The sequence below is a fragment of the Cynara cardunculus genome, assembly GCF_001531365.2.
Source record: "Cynara cardunculus var. scolymus isolate 2C chromosome LG 2, CcrdV1, whole genome shotgun sequence".
Lineage (NCBI taxonomy): Eukaryota > Viridiplantae > Streptophyta > Magnoliopsida > Asterales > Asteraceae > Cynara > Cynara cardunculus.
The window spans coordinates 61,153,520-61,166,162 of NC_037529.1; the positions used below are offsets into that span (position 1 = coordinate 61,153,520).

The 12,643-nt window shown below is 31.9% G+C and overlaps 1 protein-coding gene across 1 annotated transcript; it reads left to right on the forward strand.

Annotated features, from left to right (window-relative positions):
- The first annotated feature begins 7,509 nt into the window (after nt 1–7,509).
- Nucleotides 7,510–11,016, forward strand: LOC112506592 (squalene monooxygenase-like). The gene is made up of 8 exons (XM_025110747.1): nt 7,510–7,850; nt 8,918–9,029; nt 9,163–9,337; nt 9,446–9,614; nt 9,685–9,903; nt 10,059–10,334; nt 10,447–10,725; nt 10,813–11,016. Exons 1-8 carry the CDS (start codon nt 7,599–7,601, stop codon nt 10,927–10,929), a joined length of 1,599 nt encoding a protein of 532 aa, XP_024966515.1. The 5' UTR covers nt 7,510–7,598; the 3' UTR covers nt 10,930–11,016.
- The last annotated feature ends 1,627 nt before the right edge of the window (nt 11,017–12,643 follow it).

Consider the following 12,643-nt stretch of genomic DNA (forward strand, 5'->3'; position numbering starts at 1 on the left):
GTTTGATTAATGATTGGGTTCAAATTTGTTTGAAATTGTTTGATACTTTGATTGGGTTTAAAATGCTATTACTTGAGCCAATGAGCCTTTCAAGCGGTTGCATTTAGAAGCCACAATGAAAAGTTAGATTCTATTAACCGGGGGGGGGGGGGATTTTCTTGAAATGTTGGAGGCACTTGATTAGCGATGTTTGATATTTTCATATTTGACGTCTAGTTTTAGAGTTTTACTACGTTCTAACTTTAGATAGTGTATTTTTTAAAAATATATAAAGTCCGGCCCTTACGGTTGGAAAGCTTGTGTTCCGCCCCCTGATAACACCCTGCAAACTTGTGCCATGTCGTCTTTATCAAAATCAAAAGGTCACCCATTACTATAATAAGTAAAATTTTCAAAATACAATATCTTAATTAAAAATAATGTAGAAATGCATTATCGTAATAAAAAAAAATAAAAGTACAATATTATAATATGAAAATTTATGAGTAGGTTACTATTTTATGTATTTAATTCTATAAATAACAAAGCGTTGTAATGATTATATGATTTCTAATCCCAAATATGTTTAATAAGAAAAAAATAATTTAAAAAAAATATAAATAATACAAATGTATTAATATTCAAACATTCAAATTGACTAAAAAAAATGAACATGCTTGCTCTAATCATGTATCTAAAAATAAAAAAACATGATTGCTTATTTTAAAAATCTACATACAACTGTATTTATATTCAAATATTCATATTTTTCTAAAAATAAAAATTACAATGGTGATGATTATTGTTATCACATATTTATGGAGAATCATTATCACTTAATGAAAAAAAGAAATATAGTATGTGCTATTATCCGATAAAATAAGCAAATAACTATTGTAAATTTGATTTTTTTTATGAAACATATTTTTTTAGTCAGTTAATATCGTTAAGTTAATCATAGTATATCTTCTAAGCATGTTTTTTTATGTTAAATACAAATTAGAAGGATACTCGTGCAGTGCAGTAAAATACATCTTGATTTTGATAATTAATCATAAAGATAATAATTAATTATTTGTTCGAACTCAATAATTATCTTAATTATATTTTAGATCTTTTATATTTTAAAATGAGATGTTTATTCTCTATTTGATTATGTTTATCTGCAGTTAGTTACACGAATTCAAACATGAAGTTTTAATAAGTTGTATTAACGCACAATTTACGTGTAATCTTGAATTTTAAGTAATATATATCAATAAAGTGATAAACAGTACTCCATGCATAAAAAATGATTTTTAAAAGTTTTGTCAAATGCTTTATAATATAGTATGGATGAGTATAATAGTCTAAATATATGATACATCAATAATCTACAAATACTATATATATTATATTACAATAATATAATTGTACTCATCCATACTATATTATAAAGTATTTGACAAAACTTTAAAAATTATATTTTATTCCTTTTACCCAAAAAAAATAATCTTTATATCATATTATATTACAATAATTAACAAAAGTAGAATCATAATAAAAAACTAAAACACAAATATTAGGGATAGCGATGGAAGGGAAAAATATTAAAGCAAATCCAAAAATGACTCAAAATTCATAGTAGGGTTTAGGGATGTTCAAAAATCCGACCAATCCGATCAATCCAACCCAACCCAACGTGAAATAACTCAACCCGAAGCAACTCGATGTCTAATCGAGTTGTAAAATTGTCAAACGGTAGATATTGGGTTACTATTATTTGAATCTAACCCAACCCAATGAACCCGATATCCTTTTATTTCTTGGATTTAATATGATTGTTGAATTTCTATTAATATATACATTAGACAATTACACTATCATGTACGCTTTTCATATACACATATTTTCAATCTATTTATATCTCTATATAACTCATTCATATATATGTTCAGTAACTATGAACATATATATGTAAATTGAGAAAATTAACTGAATGTGATATACGTAAGAAATATGGATAAATTGTATCAAATGGTTGATGATGAAAAAGAAATTATTAGTAGAAAAATAACATATTCAAGGTCAGAAGAATATTTTAATATACCAAAGTATCAACTCGACTAACTCGACCAACCCGTACGGGTTGGGTTGGGTTGGGTTGGGTTGCACTTTGGTTTAGGTTGGGTTGGGTTAAGATTTTTCCGAACCACAAGCATTGGGTTGAGTTGTTTAAATGTCTTCAATCCGATTAACCCGACCAACCCGTACGGGTTGGGTTGGGTTGCACTTTGGTTTAGGTTGGGTTGGGTTAAGATTTTTCCAAACCGCAAGCATTGGTTTTGAGTTGTTCAAATGTCTTCAATTCGATTAACCCAACCCATGAGCACCCCTAATAGGGCTATGCACCTTTTTAAAGAAAAATAACCATGTTTTTTTTTCTCTTCCTTTTTCTTTTTATATATAGAATTCGACATCAGGAAGTGTTTTTACACCATCGATTGACAGCTAAGTCTAGAGGGAAATTATGAGCATTACGTTCATGCATCATAGTGCTTGCGAGATGGACTCTTTCATCGGAGGGTCCTATTTCAGCCAGAGTTGCTCCTATATAAGGAACGAGGTATTGTAATGTAACCAAGGTTAAAACAACGAAGAAGGCCATTTTTTTTGTTAACTGTGCAACAAGAACTAAAAAGCAAAAGTAGAAATTGTATTTTTTTAACATATTTTTCTTCTAACTTGATTTAGCAAGAAAAATTTAAATATAAATAAGTTAATAGAAAACTTATCAGAATTTGTGTCGAATGTGACAACAAGCGATAAAGTAGTAGTGACAGGGCAATGGTAAACGGCTCGAGTAAGTGACGAGCGTACATTTTTTTTGATTAACCTGGAAATCCAACCCGCTATGCGAGCCGACTAATCCCAGGGCGACCACCTGCTTTGCAGATAGCTCGAAGTCACCACATTTGAACCTACGTGACCACAATGAGATTTTTATTTCTCCTTGGATTTGAACCTGAGACCTTCTGGTACTTTTGACCTTTGGAGTCAAGCTCAAACCAATCAGACACCACCCTTGCGGTTAACGAACGTACATATTGTAGGAAAAACAAAATAGATAACAATAATAGAGAGAATGAATATGTAATTCTCACCAACGGTAAGTTCTATAAATAAGAACGGGCAACAAATAGATGACCGTAAGATATGTCTTTTTTAATGTATCTGTAATATGTCTATAATTATCTTATATCATGATATCCATTTGAGGAAAGCAAACTTATCCTTCAATAGGATTGATATCCTTTAACCACCCCCCTACTTTAATATTTATAGATTAGCATTTTTTTCTACGACTATGGAAGGATGGAAATAAAGAGTTGACATGATAGATACTTTCCAAATGTAAGGTTGAGAGAGTTGAAAACTTTTCTTTGACCAATCAAAATTATTTGATTTATGAAATGAGATAGTGGAAAACCTTTTTTCAACCAATTAAAAAATATTTAATTTACGAAAATGTAAAAATATAGGAGGTGTTTGGTTTATATAATGAAAATTGGTGTAATTGAAATTCATCATAAGAATTTGACTTTAAAGGATTTGGAATGAAGTTTAACCATGTGTTTCATTGGTAAAAATTAGAATGAAATCTCTTAGAAGAATTGGTGTACTAGCGGTAGTAACCTGGTGGTAGGTGGTGCCAAAGGGGGTCTCGCCCTCCTCCTCACCCCCACCGACCACCACGCCACTACTATTGTCGTCACAACTACTAACCCCACCCTACCCCATAATCTCCCCCACCCCCACCCACGTTGTACTACCACCGACCACCAACACCATGCCATTATTGTCGCCATGATCAACAGTTTTTTTAGCCTTATGGTCAACCTCCATTTTGGCCTTATCATCATCAGACCATATAGTGGGATCCTTAGGTAAAACTCGAGCAGGTACCTCTTTAGTTGTTGGGGTCGTAGGGATATGAGGAATTGTAACCATTGGAATATGTGGTCCGTTGATCACATATTTGTATAAATCCTTGTCTAATCCTAAAAAAATTATCATATGTATTTTCCATTGAAGATATTCCTCATGAAGAAGAGTTGGAGGTTTAGTTTGAGATCATGCGCTATGCGCGGCATTCCGCACGAGATTTGCCATTTTGACAAGAAAATAGAAAAACGAAGAGTAATTGTCAAATTGAACTTGAAACCTTGTTTATCATTGAAATTAACCACAAAAACTTGTTGAGAGAAGAAATCTGTACACTCTTTCTTCTAAGAAAAGTAATTAATCACCTAATTTTCCAGAACTATGAACTTGTCACAAAAACTGGAAAACATGGATCTCTGTTGTGAACTCAAAATCAAAGAAGAATAGTCTACTAAAAGAGGAAAATCCATAACAGATTGTATTGATTTGATTAGATATTTAATCAATATGCTCTTATACCAATTATAGGAACCATATCCTCTTTTACAAGTATTTAAGCAAATAAGATGACATGACCGGAAGCATTCCATAAACTATTATTATAGACTAAAAAAAAGTAATGAAGATGAAGGTTGGAATAAAAATAAATTTCATTTTTTTTGTCTCAATCGATGTTATAATACGATTTTATATGGTTTTGAAAAAGCGTGATGTTTTTATTTTTGAATAAAACATAAATATGACGATATCATAAAAAATTGAAAAAAAATATTGATATTAGTATCAAACTAACTATTCAAAATTTCTTTATTTTTTGTGTATTTCTTTAATTCATTTTCTATTTTTGGTTTGATAATATTTTTTTTTTATAAAGATAATAATTAAGTATTTTGTTAGAAGTTGACTATCCTAATTATAATTTAGACTTTTTATATTTAAAATGAGATGTTTATTCTCTATTTAATTATGTTTATCTGCAGTTAGTTATATTAATTTAAACATGAAGCTTTAATAAAATAAATTGTATTTGTGTACAATTTACTTGTAATTTTGAATTTTAAGTAATATGCATTAATAAACAGTACTTCATGCATAAAAAATGGCTTTTAAGAGTTTTTATCAAATGCTTTATAATATAGTATAGATACATGATTATCATCATACAAATATTAACCATACATTTATATTTAAATAGAAGCGCCAATACTTTTATAAACAAATTTTATAGAGCATAAAAAAATGTGAATTAGAATTCTATGAGACTCTGACGAATCATATTTTACGTTTATAACATAAAACATAATAGAATAATGTTTATAGTTTAATTATATATAACAAAAAACACATGTTTTTACAGAATTATTATATTTGTTCAAATCATAAAACATAATATGATGATGTTTTAAAGTTAAAACATATAAACTTACCTCAAATATCGAATTTTATCTTGATTTCACGATCACTTCGTTTTAGGGGAGTGTATGTCTTGATAACGATTTATAATACGAAATAGAACAAAAACATATAGAAAAAATGAATCTATAGTTCTCATTAATCATAATTAAACCCTCTAAATAGAAGTGAATTTACAAAGAAAATGAAACATTCATTGTGGTAAACTATAATATTTGGAATGTATTATTTCAATCAATTTGTATTAAGAATGACATATAATCCCTTCAACATGATATATATATTTTTTATAACATAATCAAGATTACTAGTTAGAGTTGGATTCCGGTGAGAAACGTAAAAAAAAAATTCTTCATCTTTGGATGCACATTAGGATGAGATGCACCGAGATGCACATAATTAAGCATACAACATATTAAGTATAATTCATGGGTGAATTTGAGATTAAAAATAATCAATGGTCTATATTATTTCTCACGCTTCTCATGTTAACTGCTCTTCTCACACGATTCTTTGTATTACTGATTAACTATAATTTTTAATAATTTTATGATTTATTTATGTACACACTCTCGGACTTTGGTGGAAACAAAGATGGAAGTTGGTGGGTTTTGGCAGTCCTCCTCCATATGAAAACAAAGGGAGGAAATTTGGTTTTTATTGTAGGACCTCCTTTACAATTTTCTTACAAAAACATGTGTGAAAGCTTTTCTTTGCCTTTTTAATTATATAATAATATTTAAATGCCACAGGTTTTGAGAATTTTGTTTTTGTAATATTACGAGATGAGATTTTATTATAAATTGATGATAAAAAAATCATTTTTAGAGAGGATTTTATAATAGGTTTGGATTTCGATGAAAATAAAAGTTATGGTGAAAAATAATCTTTATTATTAGCTCAATTTTAATTGAAGATAATTACTACATTAACATTAATGAGATATACTAAAGGAGTGTTTGAGATTGTTTATAAAAATAACTTATTGATTTATTCTGCTGTGGCACCAGTAATAAACACTTTTGATTGTTTGGATAAACAAATTATATCGATGCTAAACCGGTAACAAGAAGTTTTTGAAGAAGTTAAATCATTCTAACTTACAATAAGTTGTAAGGACTTTTGTAGAAAAGTATAAGTGGTTTCAAATGAGCAATCCCAAACAACCCTAAAATTAATTACCTTATAAAACGTAATTTATAGGTCGTTAAAGTAATCAAGGGTTCTCATCTTAACTCATGTTCTCATACGATCATTCATCTTTTAATGTATTAATGTAAGTAATTACATATATTATTTTCTTGAACATGTTTATCATTTGATCTATTTAAAAAAAATGTATAATTTATTAAAGTTTCACAATAGATCAAACAATCAACAGTCCTACAAAATAAATCAAAAGTGAAACTTTAATAAATAGATCAAGCAAACAAATTATTTAAAAAATTGAATGATTTATTAAATAGATGAAGAAAATAAGTTATTTCTCGTTTGATTTCCTTTATAGGATTGTTGTACTTTTTATCTCAGACATGTAGCTCATTTCGTAAACGGATGGAGCAATTTTATTTAGATACATAACAAGTTTAAATTCAAATTCTACAGGAGGTGGGCTTGAATCCCTCTGCTAGGCCTAGCCGATAAGTCAACTTTAAAATGTTTTCTCATATGTAGTTTCTAGAAGACAAATTCAATGTGAGATCAGTCAAGATTGCCAATAATCAACCTTTTACTTAAATAATATCTGGTCTACAAAAAGATGGAAATCGTATTTTTGAAAAGAAAATTTATTATTATTAAAATTGTATTTTGAAAAGAAATATTATTATTATTGATATATTTTAACTAATAAAAGTGGAAAAAAAAACCATATTAGAAATATGTGAAGGATCGTATGAAAAAAAGATTTAAGGTAAGAAGCATAAGAAATGATTTAGACCCTTAATCATATTTAATTTCAAACTAACATGTAAATCGTATTTGACATAGGGTTTGATTTAATACATTCATTTCAATACATCTCATCCTAATGTCCCATTAAAAGATATGATGCCATACTCAACGTATTCTCACCTTAACCGAAACCCAACCAGTTAGAAATATAAGTTGTCATTAGGCCTATAAATAAATTCACGTCTATTGTCTCGTGATCACTCATTTCCACCGATATCCTGCGAAGCCAAACACAGGAACACTATCGGTGATCACTCATTCCCACCGATACAAGCAAGTGGTGGTTGTTGTCGTCTGACTCGGCGGCGACTGCGACATTGGTCGGAGAAATGGCCGATCAGTTTGTTATTGGTTCTGTTTTCGCTTCTGTTGTCGGATTTATTTTGATTTATTCATTCTTCGTTGTGAAAAGCGTTCGAAAAGTTCTTCCGGCCGATGCCGGAAATAGCAACGGAAAATCGTTATCGGTAACGACAAGAACAATATGCATCAACGGAGAATGCAGATCTGAAACCGATGCCGACGTCATTATCGTTGGCGCCGGAGTTGCCGGTGCGGCTCTCGCTCATACCCTCGGCAAGGTATAGAACTTCTTTTTTATCCGTCGAATGTTGTTAACGTCTACAAATATATTCTTTTGGAGGCAGAGCTTATTAAAGTTTTTCCTCGATGTCACTTAAAGTAACTTGATAGTTGATGTCTCAAATCGTCACGAAAGTTTCTCATCTTGATCCAATCTAAGCTAATTTTTATGAATAAGCAGCCAAGCAGACACATGTAACCTGGTATCCACTATGTATATTCGTTAGGGTGGAAATTAGGGCCAGTCTGTTATGTTGCAATTCCATTGGCACTATTTCTGTAGGGTTTATTAACTTGAAGCCCAGGAGCTCTTCCAGATTTTTTCCTTCTTCGTTGTACAAGTCATATTCTTTTCTAATAGTTGATTTCTCATGCTGATTCATTATATTTGTATGCATAATACTGATATCTTTGAAGTAGTTTTATGTCTCGTGGTGCAACTGTTTATTGCATGAACGGCGAATCAAATAGCATGTTGAACGGGTCAAGAAAAAGAAAGAGTAAAACTTGGAACGAATATTTATTTTGTAATTGTCTTCATCAGTAATACCAAGTTGACACAAGGCAATAGTGGTCAAATGTGCTGTTAAAAAAACCAATAGCTGGAAATTTTAGCAGGGAGCACCAATCAATTGTATCTGGCATAAGAACAACCTGTAACACTTGACAAATGTTTAATTTGATAGCAGTCTTTATTTGTCATGTAATGTAAATGTTGTCATACACAACTGCAAATTGATCAGTGTTATGTAATCCAAATTTTGCCATCAATTTTTTTCTGAACACCTCTTAGAGAGCATTTATATTTGGGATATACTTATGATTAAAGCCATTATTTCGGGGACTTTGTGATTTCAGAATACTAGAGAAGGGAATTTCTTTGTTGCATTATGCCAACAAGAATCTCTCCCTTGCCCTGTCCCTTTCTACTGTACATGCCAGCAATAGCAATGGTTGAGATGGTTCCTGAGTATGTTTTATTGATTATATGACTTGGTTATACTGAGCAATTCGTCTAATGCTTGTCATGGAGTCGCAGCTTATTTGGTAATGCGTTGGACTGTAGGATGGACGCAGGGTACGTGTAATTGAAAGAGACCTGACAGAGCCTGATCGAATTGTTGGTGAACTGCTACAACCAGGAGGTTATCTCAAACTCATGGAGTTGGGGTTGGAAGGTGCGGAAACAAACAATCTCTAGAGCTTCAATTAACTACTGCAGTCCACCTCTTTGTGTATACTGATTTTTTTTTGTTGAATATTCTTTCTTGGATGATTTTTCTATCATTCTCTTTTATTCTCTACCAACAGATTGTGTAGAAGAAATTGATGCTCAGAGGGTTTTTGGGTATGCTCTTTTCAAGGATGGAAAAAATACTCGACTCTCTTATCCTCTGGAGAAGTTTCATGCAGATGTGGCAGGCAGAAGCTTTCACAATGGCCGATTTATACAGAGAATGAGGGAGAAAGCCTCATTGCTCCCAAAGTATTTTATTATCTCCTTATTTGTTTGTAATTATTTAATATAGACATAGTCTCTAGATACAGATTTATTAATGCTATGAATCCTTGCCCCTTGTGAATATGTATGTAGCGTTCAATTGCAGCAAGGAACAGTCCTATCTCTTCTCGAAGACAATGGGACTATTAAAGGGGTGATGTACAAGACTAAAACTGGGGAAGTGATGAAAGCATATGCACCACTAACCATTGTATGCGATGGCTGTTTTTCAAATTTGCGGGGCTCTCTTTGCAATCCCCAGGTGATGATGACTTCACCTCATATTTTTATAGCGAATTTATCAAACCATTAACATGACAATGTATGCATAGGTGGACGTGCCCTCATGTTTTGTTGGTTTAATCTTGGAGAAGTGCCAACTTCCATATGAGAACCATGGGCATGTCGTTTTAGCAGACCCATCACCCATCTTGTTCTACCGAATCAGTAGTACAGAAATTCGGTGTCTGGTTGATGTACCTGGTCAAAAGGTACCCTCCATTTCAAATGGGGATCTGTCCAAGTATTTGAAGACTGTAGTTGCTCCTCAGGTACGAATGAAATAGCCATAGCTGCTCCTCAAACTTGTTCGTATGCTATTAAGGTGGACATAGAATGAAATAGCCATAGTTGGATACTTTTCAAGATGAGGTATATAATATTTACACATGGCAAAACTCAATAACGTTGTGGTTTTCTTATACAGATCCCCGTGGAAATGCAAGAAGCTTTTGTGGCAGCAATTGATAAAGGAAACATAAGGACAATGCCAAACAGAAGCATGCCTGCTGCTCCTTACCCAACTCCAGGTGCTTTGTTGATGGGCGATGCATTTAACATGCGTCATCCTCTGACCGGTGGAGGAATGACTGTAGCATTATCTGATATAGTCGTGCTACGCAATCTTCTGATGCCTCTTCATGATCTTCATGATTCATATACTCTCTGCAAGTATCTCGAGTCCTTTTACACTCTGCGCAAGGTCAGTCTTTCTACCATCGTTGGAATCTATTCTCGTTCACAATGATGGTCCCACTTAAAGATAGAGTAGAGAGAGTTGAGTAAGTGATAGGTGTGGTGTGTGATTTTTGCAGCCGGTGGCATCCACAATTAATACATTAGCAGGAGCTCTGTACAAGGTTTTTTGTGCTTCAGCTGATGAAGCAAGGCAAGAAATGCGAGAAGCGTGTTTCGACTATTTGAGCCTGGGAGGTGTGTTCTCAAACGGACCCGTATCTCTGCTCTCGGGTCTCAACCCTCGGCCGTTGAGTTTGGTCGTACATTTCTTTGCAGTTGCGATATACGGTGTTGGACGTTTGTTACTTCCATTCCCCTCCCCTAAACGAATGTGGATGGGGGCCCAACTCATCTCAGTGAGTAGTAGTATTTTTTTTTCCCATTTCTTTTTCTTGTAGAAGGTATTGGAATCTAAAGCTGATTGAATTGTTATGTGAATGCAGGGTGCCTCTGGAATAATATTTCCAATCATTAAGGCAGAAGGAGTGAGGCAGATGTTCTTTCCTGCAACAGTGCCTGCATATCACAGAGCTCCTAAAACTACTGGTTCAAACCACTAGGAAATCTCTACCTCTCTTCTTGAATGTTACTTCATAACTTTGGAAATGTAAAAAAAGCTATTTTGATGTAAGATTTTTTTTTTAATTTTATAAAAAAGCTATTTTGATGTTAGATGTTTGTATAAAAAAGCTATTTTTTAATAAAATAAAAAAGTAATTATAATATACAAATTAATTCTAGCTACAAAATACAATGCATACCATTAAAAAAAGCGTATATGAGTTTTTGTGTTTTAAAATTATTAACCTTCAAAACTCAAACTAAAGGTGCTATATGATAAATTCAAGGAGATATCATTATTGTTGGTTGTCGATCAATCTTCAAATATTCATGGCAGATCTGGATTTAGTAATAAGAACATGTAGAAGGAGACTTGAGAGGATTTGTCAAATAGTCAATTTTATTATGTACGTGAGATTTTTACAAATGAACTCCTAACTAAAATTACACTAAAAAAATCTATTTATATGGTCAAAGTATTAACCCTTCAAAGTCAAAGTCAAATATACTAGAAAAGTCAAATACAATGTCTATTTAATTATAGACAATTTTATCTTTCAAGACGAATACAATTTTACACTGAAATTCAGTCCTAACATTCTCCCCTTTTGTATTCAGGCTTAAAAGAATTTACGCGCTTTAAATCTTGTTTGAACTTTGCCATAATGAGCACTTTATGACTTCTTCAAAACAATCTTCAAAAACAAACTTCACTTTGAAATCTTCAGATGATCGTTTGATGAGAAAATCTTCTAACATTCTCTTCCTCGAATGTAGAACAACAATGATCTTCTCTTTTGACAATGTAGAACAATATCAACAACGAACTTCAAAAACGATCTTCAAGATACGATATTTAAGAATCTTCTTCAGACAAATAGATTCTAACATTCTGTCCAAAAACAAATTTCTTCAAACAAAAATTCACAAACTTTCTCTTCGATGAGAATCTTTGTCAATAAACTTTTGAAATGATGATCTTCACATTAAAAAACTCTCAGACATTGTAGCATACGAATAATCTTCTGTAATAATCTCCAGTCACACTCCTTTTGAGCCTTTTGCCGACATTGATGTTATTCTCCCTTGATCTTACAACATATTCCCCTTATATCGTTCGGAATTGAACATTTCATTCATTATTTTATACTCCCCTTTATGATAAAATGAGAATCATTTGCATCATACACTAGAATGAATGAAATCTTTAGTGAAAGCCGTCAATTCAGAAAATTGTAAGCAGATCTTTTCAAATCCACTTGTATAATCTTTACAGATTTAGAGGATGGGAAAATAACAACCAATTTCAACGTATGAAATTGTTTTCAATCTTATAAAAAGATTGGCCTGTGAGTATAACAAATATACTCAGTACAACGGATGTACTTCATATACGAGACTTTATGAGGCTCATCTCACCAGGTCTTCCATTCAATCATTGATAGCTTAATAATAGCATATCTATGAATATTCGGCAAAATAACACATAAATTGCAAAATCTATGTAGTGTAGAAAAATAAAGCAACAAATCTTCTGTTTAGGCTCAAAAAGATAAACCGTGTGGACTACACAAATTTATCAGACTCAATTAGTGATCAAAAAAACTTGAAGGGGGGACATATATCCTTCTGTTTCAATATCAACTTTCTCCGAATGAGAAATTGATAGATTGTGAGCTGCGTGCCCCAAGTGTTATTGAAACACTTATCTGT

Excerpts from the sequence above, each read along its gene's own strand:
- LOC112506592 (XM_025110747.1), top strand. The coding sequence starts at position 7,599 with ATGGCCGATCAGTTTGTTATTGGTTCTGTTTTCGCTTCTGTTGTCGGA. Across the intron at positions 7,851-8,917 it reads TCGCTCATACCCTCGGCAAG|GATGGACGCAGGGTACGTGT; the intron begins GTATAGAACTTC and ends GTTGGACTGTAG. Across the intron at positions 9,904-10,058 it reads AGACTGTAGTTGCTCCTCAG|ATCCCCGTGGAAATGCAAGA; the intron begins GTACGAATGAAA and ends TTTCTTATACAG.